At 43.3% G+C, this 9,080-nt stretch overlaps 1 protein-coding gene across 2 annotated transcripts; it reads right to left on the minus strand.

Moving 5' to 3' along the window:
• Positions 1–5,770: 5,770 nt before the first annotated feature.
• Positions 5,771–7,385, minus strand: LOC121750466 (40S ribosomal protein S5-like). 2 transcript variants are annotated; one of them, XM_042145004.1, is made up of 5 exons: positions 7,341–7,385; positions 7,157–7,267; positions 6,481–6,752; positions 6,088–6,291; positions 5,771–6,007 (listed from the first exon to the last, which is right to left on the minus strand). In XM_042145004.1, the coding sequence occupies exons 2-5, from the start codon at positions 7,250–7,252 to the stop codon at positions 5,953–5,955; spliced, it is 627 nt and encodes a 208-aa protein (XP_042000938.1). In that variant the 5' UTR covers positions 7,253–7,267; positions 7,341–7,385; the 3' UTR covers positions 5,771–5,952. The 2 variants fall into 2 exon arrangements, with proteins under 2 accessions (XP_042000938.1, XP_042000937.1); XM_042145003.1 differs by having other exon boundaries at positions 7,157–7,272.
• Positions 7,386–9,080: the final 1,695 nt, after the last annotated feature.

Raw genomic sequence — 9,080 nt, forward strand, 5'->3', positions numbered from 1 at the left:
TCAACAATTGTTTTGAAGTGATTCTGATTGTGATTTTGATATAGAAATAGCAGTAGAAGGCAGTGGGGAATTCGATTTTGGTTTGGTAATTGCTTTCTTCTACGAGTGAGAGAGCTAATTCGTCGATTTGCACATCAAGAGATGAATCGTGGAATGATGAATCCGCGAATTTCTGATGGTGATGAATGCAGGAAAATGCAGAGTACGACACAGAGAATTTACGTGGTTCGATTTACTGAAGTAAATCTACGTCCACGGGAAGAAGGGAGGGCAAGATTGTATTGCTTGATCTGGGATTACAGCTTACAACACAGACTTGCTATATGATATTTTATCTCTAGAGAGCTTAACCCTTTTCTATCTGATCTAAGTTCTATTTATACATTGAACTAAGATCGTGGCTTGCATCACCACTAATGATGGTTGTGGATGTCGTGGAGGTCATGGAGGTCCTGCATGTAGCGTAGGTCATGGCCTACGATCGTGGCCTGAGCTGACACCACGTGGTAGTGGGTGTGTTGGAAGTTGTGGAAATCCTGTATGGGTCCACTAACTCCTTGTTCGGTCGAATACTGAGACCGAACTGCTTTGGTTGCCGATCTGAGAGTAGAGCTTGATGCCGACCTGAGAGCAGAGCTTGATTAGTTGGCTTTTACCGAGCTGTAGGCTGAGGCCGAACTCTTTGTTCGGTCGAATACTGAGACCGAACTGCTTTGGTAGCCGATCTGAGAGTAGAGCTTGATGCCGACCTGAGAGCAGAGCTTGATTGGTTGGCTTTTACCGAGCTGTAGGCTGAGGCCGAACTCTTGGGTAATGCCGAACTCATACTCTTCCTTGGGCTTTGGGCTGATGGGCCGTCATTGCTGTTGGGCTTGTTTAGTACGCACCCCATCACTACCCCCCCCGAAGGGCGAAGTGAATCACTTCGGCAAAGTGAGTCACTTCGGCATTCTGGATAAAGGCAAGGGGGAGGCTGATGTCAGGGGACGTGCCTTGCATTAAATGCGACAGTAAAATCCGGCCGTTGAATCCTGAAAAGGTGGGATTCGAAACGGTGCGACGATTTTGAAATCTTCGCCGAATCTGATAAATACCTCCTTTCTTCATCATTGAAGCACTTTTGCGACTGCTTCTTCTGCACTCTCTCTTTTTTGCGAAAATTCTCTCTCCGCTTTCAAGAATTTCTTCAGACTTTCTTCACCTTCAAAAGTAAGAAAAATGTCTTCTTCTTCTTCTTCGGAGTCGGGTAGCGGTAGGAGAGGCGGTAAGGGGTCTTCTGGCCGGAAAGAGTCCGGGGAGAAGACCGTAGAGTATTTCCATAGTATTTTGAGTAAGGATACTGTGATATCCCTACCCGAAAAATACTTTTTTCCTGGGGGGAAGGCGGTGGTACCTGACGGTGATCATAGGGCTGACTCCCCGCCGGAGGGTTACGCCACCGTGTACGAGGCCTGCTTAGAATGCGGGCTTCGTTTCCCCCTCCCTTCTGCCTTTATAGATTTACTAGATTTTTTTTCAGCTTCCTTTAGGCCAGGTGACTCCGAACTCTTGGAGGCACTTGTCGGCCTTCGCTGCCGAACTCCGTAAGTTAGGAAGGGATTTGTCTTTGAAGGCGATCCTTAAATTCTTTCAATTTAAGAGGAAGGGGTATTGGTTTTACTTGATCCCTGTACAGCCCTTTAGGGCCTTTTGTAAAACGAAGTGGCCGAAGTGGCAAAACCGCTTCTTCTACTATGATAGGACCGCGGCTCCTAGTTTTCCCTGGAGAGGGCCGAAGTCCGTTATCCGTCATCCTCGGCCTGAACCGTTGGACGAGCTCGATGGCGAGCTCAACAAGATTCCCATAGTTAGGAAACAATACACGGAGTCTGAGCTCGTCAAGGGCGACGTCGTGTTCGACATCTCGTCTTCGGACGAAGAGGCCGAGGGTGAGGATTTCTCTTTATCTTTATGCTCTACTGCTTTAACGAAGAAAACTAACCTTGCTTTCTTGCTTTTTGGCAGTGTATATGCTGAACAAGGCTATCCGAAAGTCCTCCGAGCTTGTGGAGCCGGAGAGGCAGAGAGCCCCTCGCTCGGCGTCTGAAGCCGAGAAGAATCCGAAGAGGCAAAGAACCTCTTCTTCGGATCCGAAAGAGCCGGAGCCGTGTTCGGCTAAAGGGAAGGGGAAATTTCATGAGTCCCCAAGAGTGCCGGGGAAAGACCTGGTCATCTCCGAGGTGGTTGCAGACATCCCGGACACGTCCCTGAGCCTTTTCAATGGCCGACGAATTTTGTGGAGGTAAGCTTTTTGACTTGGCTTCTTTTCCACATTTTTTGATGGCCATTCTGTTGAGTTTTTTCCTTGTTCATCTTCAGAGAGCCAAGCTCGTCTCTGTGGAGCTCTCCAAAGCATCCCACGACTACGAGGAGATGGCCATCAAAAAATGTGGAAAGAAGCCAAGTCAGAAAGCTTACCTCCACAAAATTCGTCGGCCATTGAAAAGGCTCAGGGACGTGTTCCGGGATGTCTGCAACCACCTCGGAGATGACCAGGTCTTTCCCCGGCACTCTTGGGGACTCATGAAATTTCCCCTTCCCTTTAGCCGAACACGGCTCCGGCTCTTTCGGATCCGAAGAAGAGGTTTTTTGCCTCTTCGGATTCTTCTCGGCTTCAGACGCCGAGCGAGGGGCTCTCTGCCTCTCCGGCTCCACAAGCTCGGAGGACTTTCGGATAGCCTTATTCAACATGTACACTGCCAAAAAGCAAGAAAGCCAGGTTAGTTTTCTTCGTTAAAGCAGTAGAGCATAAAGATAAATAGAAATCCTCACCCTCGGCCTCTTCGTCCGAAGACGAGATGTCGAACACGACGTCGCCCTTGACGAGCTCAGACTCCGTGTATTGTTTCCTAACTATGGGAATCTTGTTGAGCTCGCCATCGAGCTCGTCCAACGGTTCAGGCCGAGGATGACGGATAACGGACGTCGGCCCTCTCCAGGGAAAACTAGGAGCCGCGGTCCTATCATAGTAGAAGAAGCGGTTTTGCCACTTCGGCCACTTCGTTTTACAAAAGGCCCTAAAGGGCTGTACAGGGATCAAGTAAAACCAAGACCCCTTCCTCTTAAATTGAAAGAATTTAAGGATCGCCTTCAAAGACAAATCCCTTCCTAACTTACGGAGTTCGGCAGCGAAGGCCGACAAGTGCCTCCAAGAGTTCGGAGTCACCTGGCCTAAAGGAAGCTGAAAAAATCTAGTAAATCTATAAAGGCAGAAGGGAGGGGGAAACGAAGCCCGCATTCTAAGCAGGCCTCGTACACGGTGGCGTAACCCTCCGGCGGGGAGTCAGCCCTATGATCACGTCAGGTACCACCGCCTTCCCCCCAGGAAAAAAGTATTTTCGGGTAGGGATATCACAGTATCCTTACTCAAAATACTATGGAAATACTCTACGGTCTTCTCCCCGGACTCTTTCCGGCCAGAAGACCCCTTACCGCCTCTCCTACCGCTACCCGACTCCGAAGAAGAAGAAGAAGACATTTTTTCTTACTTTTTGAAGGTGAAGAAAGTCTGAAGAAATTCTTGAAAGCGGAGAGAGAATTTTCGCAAAAAAGAGAGAGTGCAGAAGAAGCAGTCGCAAAAGTGCTTCAATGATGAAGAAAGGAGGTATTTATCAGATTCGGCGAAGATTTCAAAATCGTCGCACCGTTTTCGAATCCCACCTTTTCAGGATTCAACGGCCGGATTTTACTGTCGCATTTAATGCAAGGCACGTCCCCTGACATCAGCCTCCCCCTTGCCTTTATCCAGAATGCCGAAGTGACTCACTTTGCCGAAGTGATTCACTTCGCCCTTCGGGGGGGTATTGATGGGGTGCGTACTAAACAAGCCCAACAGCAATGACGGCCCATCAGCCCAAAGCCCAAGGAAGAGTATGAGTTCGGCATTACCCAAGAGTTCGGCCTCAGCCTACAGCTCGGTAAAAGCCAACCAATCAAACTCTGCTCTCAGGTCGGCATCAAGCTCTACTCTCAGATCGGCAACTGCTCGGCAATAATTCAGCAGTTCGGTCTCAGTATTCGACCGAACAAGGAGTTAGTGGACCCATACAGGATTTCCACAACTTCCAACACACCCACTACCACGTGGTGTCAGCTCAGGCCACGATCGTAGGCCATGACCTACGCTACATGCAGGACCTCCATGACCTCCACGACATCCACAACCATCATTAGTGGTGATGCAAGCCACGATCTTAGTTCAATGTATAAATAGAAACTTAGATCAGATAGAAAAGGGTTAAGCTCTCTAGAGATAAAATATCATATAGCAAGTCTGTGTTGTAAGCTGTAATCCCAGATCAAGCAATACAATCTTGCCCTCCCTTCTTCCCGTGGACGTAGATTTACTTCAGTAAATCGAACCACGTAAATTCCTGTGTCGTACTCTGCATTTTCCTGCATTCATCACCATCAGATCGTGGCTTGCATCACCACTAATGATGGTTGTGGATGTCGTGGAGGTCATGGAGGTCCTGCATGTAGCGTAGGTCATGGCCTACGATCGTGGCCTGAGCTGACACCACGTGGTAGTGGGTGTTGTGTTGGATGTTGTGGAAATCCTGTATGGGTCCACTAACTCCTTGTTCGGTCGAATACTGAGACCGAACTGCTTTGGTTGCCGATCTGAGAGTAGAGCTTGATGCGACCTGAGAGCAGAGCTTGATTAGTTGGCTTTTACCGAGCTGTAGGCTGAGGCCGAACTCTTTGTTCGGTCGAATACTGAGACCGAACGCTTTGGTAGCCGATCTGAGAGTAGAGCTTGATGCGACCTGAGAGCAGAGCTTGATTGGTTGGCTTTTTACCGAGCTGTAGGCCTGAGGCCGAACTCTTGGGTAATGCCCGAACTCATACTCTTCCTTGGGCTTTGGGCTGATGGGCCGTCATTGCTGTTGGGCTTGTTTAGTACGCACCCCATCATGGAATTTTTTCTCATTTTTTATTTTCTTAATAAAAAAAAGAGAGTAGTATGTATTATCGATGTAGATGGTGCATGGGATCCCAATTATTCTCCAGTTTACTTTTCTTGATTGATATAGCGTTGAGGTGTGCCTCTAGAGATATTTCTTCATTTATTTTTTCTATTTTCTTATTTGGAATATTAGTAATTTGTTATTTTGAAGGTTTTATTCATTCTTCCATTTTCATTTATTATTGACGTCTTTATTCTTTCCAATTTAGGATGTATTATGAATCCCTTATCACCGAGTAGAACATGAACATAATTTGTGCTGTATTTTCCAATTTAAAATGTTACATTGATTAATCCGATTTAACTGAATATTTAAACTTATGTATTATGATCTCTTAGTATAAAATGTGAACGGAGATGAGTATAGACTATGTCTCTAATTTCAATAAATTCAAATAAAAAATAGCATTAGATCAAAATTTGGAGTGATTTTAAGAATAGTAGATTCACTACCAATGTGAATACTAGTAGGAGTATATATTTTGCCCACTATGTGTGATTTGTCACTAGGGATGTAATGTATTGATTCTTTACAAGTTGGTTGTTCGGTTGTACTACCAATTGCAACGCAAATCATGTTAAAAGGTTTTAAAATTTGATAATTTATAGTGGTTTTTGCAAATTTTGTCCATACAAAAAGTTAATCCACATCCATCCTTTTAGCAAAAATTGTTGAATTGCTTGGCAACAGAGAAGTACAAATATTACATGATCAGATAGTGAAAAATATGCGATAACTTGAAATAAAAGCAACAGGGTGTATTCTCTTAATGAAAATAAAGATTAAAAGAGAATAAAATCAGGTTCTACATGTATTCTAGGCAAATGTATTGTAATTTCATAGCTGCTTGACAAAAAGAAAGTCTCCTACATTGTCAAAAAGACTGGATGCATGATAACAGGAGGGACATTGGCATTGTCCTGAAAACTTCAATCTTGGACTCTCAACGATTTGCCTTTGCAACTCTCTCAATCTCATCCTTCTTCTTTATAGCATAGCTGTAAACACCAACAAGGTTCACATATTACCTTTTGAGTCAAGAATACAAAGGTGATGGGATTGAGATTCATGTTTTCACCTGTTCGAAGAGCCTTTGGCAGCATTGATAAGCTCATCGGCAAGGCATTCAGCAATAGTCTTGACATTTCTGAAGGAGCTTTCGCGGGCACCGGTGGTCAGCAGGTAAATAGCCTGATTGACACGGCGCAGCGGAGAGATATCAACAGCCTGTCTTCTCACCACACCAGCTGACCCAATACGGGTGGCATCTTCCCTTGGCCCGCTGCATACATAGTTCAAGTGCAAAAATGAGCTTAAGTGATTATCAGAGGAGGCAAAAACAAAAAGACAGAAATACACATATGCTGAGCAATGTAGAACAAATCTTTTATAGGTAAAAAGTAATTGACAATATTTAGTTTTGTGTAAAATAGATTTAAAAAGTCATGTATACAATCAGGGAAAAGCAGACCTGTTGATAACTGCATCAACAATGACTTGAATTGGGTTCAGGTCAGTCAACAAATGGATGATCTCCATGGCATGCTTGATGATCCTAACAGCCATGAGCTTCTTTCCGTTGTTGCGGCCGTGCATCATGAGGGAGTTGGTGAGCCTCTCAATAATGGGGCACTGAGCCTTCCTGAAACGCCTGGCTTGGTACCTTCCAGCTGTGTGAGGCATGAAGGTTGGGTGCTTGGCTGCAGTGGCAGTGATATAATCTTCCACAGAGATGTCACTAATCTGTAAGAGATTAAAAACATACTGTGAGTTCAAAAAATGAACCAAAATAAACTACCAAAAGGAAACGAGCTGTGTAATTGAAAAGGATATCATATTGAAGCTAGTTTATAGATAAATTGGCAACATAAATATAAAAATGGTGTGATCGTTGAACTCGTAATGAAATCATAAATAATTACAGTCAAACAGAGAAAGCAAATACATACATTGCAATGAAACACAATAATACTTCATACAAACACATTCATTACAATCAAACACAGTAATACTAGAAGAAGGATAGGTATACTAAGGCAAAAATAAAAAAATAAAAAATAATATTGAGCAGAACAAACATGGAAATTGAGAAGCAAAATCAATAAAAACTAAAGGAAGAGCGAGCGCATTGTTAAACGAATAATGACCTCAACTTCGTCATAGGACCATCGGTTGAAGAGCATGACGCCGGCTTGAATCTTATCTTCATCGTTCACAGGAGGAGCAACAGCAGCTTCCGCCATATCTTCCCAATTCACCTGCGCTGCACAAAGCGATACGTATAAGCTCACAAAAAGGAATACTAGAGAGTAATCAAGAGAGAGATTAAAACTTGACGAATGTCGACGGCGTAAGGTAATTGCAGAGTGCAGGGAAGCTGAAGGATGGATGTGACGGAGAAGAAAGAGGAGGAACGGAACCCTAATCGTAGGATTTAATAAGAGTTGTGGATTTGGGCCTCAAATTGCATAGATAACCGGCAGCCCATTCAGACAATAAAATCAAGTCTTTTAATATTGATTGTATAAATGTTTATAGAACTTAATAATTTTGGTGGGTGCGAATAAGAATCGTAAATATTAGTATGACCATGACAAAGCAACCATCTCATTTTGATACAATAGCTTTATGCATTCAAATTATATTTTCATATTTTCAAAAAAAACATTTATTATCACGTATTTACATTCATTTTCCCACACATAAAGGTACTATCTTAAAAACACGACTATTCCCTTGCAAATACTAGTAGGGATGTCAATGGTTCAAAATTGTTGGTTTCGGTTCCATAAAAACTAGATCTGCAGCTTATCCAGCAAAGAAAATTGCGATTTCGATTCATGTTCAAAACAATTGATTTTTTTTAAATTTTCCAATCGCCATTTAGACCCGCTCCAACTGTATCTACCGGTCCAATTTCAGCATCACTAGTTTAATTGTACTCCATCTTTTTAAATTTATTGTACCTTCCCAATAAATTTGTTAAAATGATCAGAGCATGACATACATTCAGTATGTATTGTTAATTTGTTATACTACCTCCATTGACAAAAAATGGTCTTACAGAGAGACAACGAAAAAACAAGACATTTTTCATGCAAGGAGGTAGTTTGTCTATGTATTTAACGGACTACTATTTTAGAAATTTTAGAAAATTTTAGAAATTCAAACTCTACTATATTTGATAAAATGTAGTAGTACAAAATTGGCAGAAAAATACAACATTTCAAGTTTCAGAACTGTGTGCCTCTCGTCATGTGATTCTAACACAATACAAGATGCTACAAAACTGCGTCGGAAATGCAAAAATAGTGTTCAATCAAGAGTGGCTACATATTCCCAGCCTTGGCCTTGACAGATTCAACGCGTTGTTCGTCACCAGTGGACTTCTCGTACTGGAGAACTTGTTGAACAAGAACTGCACAACCATTGTTATTGTTGTTGTTAGATGGTAGTGTGTGGGTAGATCCATCATATACATGCACTTATACAAACTCCAAACCATGATCTGGACCGTTAGAAAATGTCAACAGATGACAAAATAGTAGCACCAGAAATGTCAACACAGCGTCAACGGTTGATGCAGTGTTGATATTGTGGACTTATATTGGCATCTGGTGATTATTTTTTAAGGGTCAGAGCACAGTTTGGAGTTTGTAACTTATAGATGTGTGATATAATATCCTATACTTTGTAAAGGCCTGATCAAATAGCTGCTGCCCATAGTGATAAACAAACTTCATATTGCAGACATTGCGAAACTAATTTGATTGCAATCTAATGATGGGGTACGAACTAAACCCTAATGGCAAGCCAATAACAGTGACGGCCCATCAGCCCAGAGCCCAAGAAAGGTATCTGTTCGGCACCCAAGAGTTCGGCACGACCAAAGAGTTCGGACTCAGCCTACAGCTCGGTAAAGCCCGACCAGTCAAGCTCTCCTCTCAGATCGCAAGAGCTGATCGGTAAAGTCCAGCAGTTCGGTCTCAGCATTCGACCGAACTAGGAGTTAGTGGACTCATGAAAGGCCTCCACGACCTCCGCTATACCCACGATCTATTTAGTGGTACG

The sequence above is a fragment of the Salvia splendens genome, chromosome 10 (genome assembly GCF_004379255.2).
Source record: "Salvia splendens isolate huo1 chromosome 10, SspV2, whole genome shotgun sequence".
In the NCBI taxonomy this organism is placed as follows: Eukaryota; Viridiplantae; Streptophyta; class Magnoliopsida; order Lamiales; family Lamiaceae; genus Salvia; species Salvia splendens.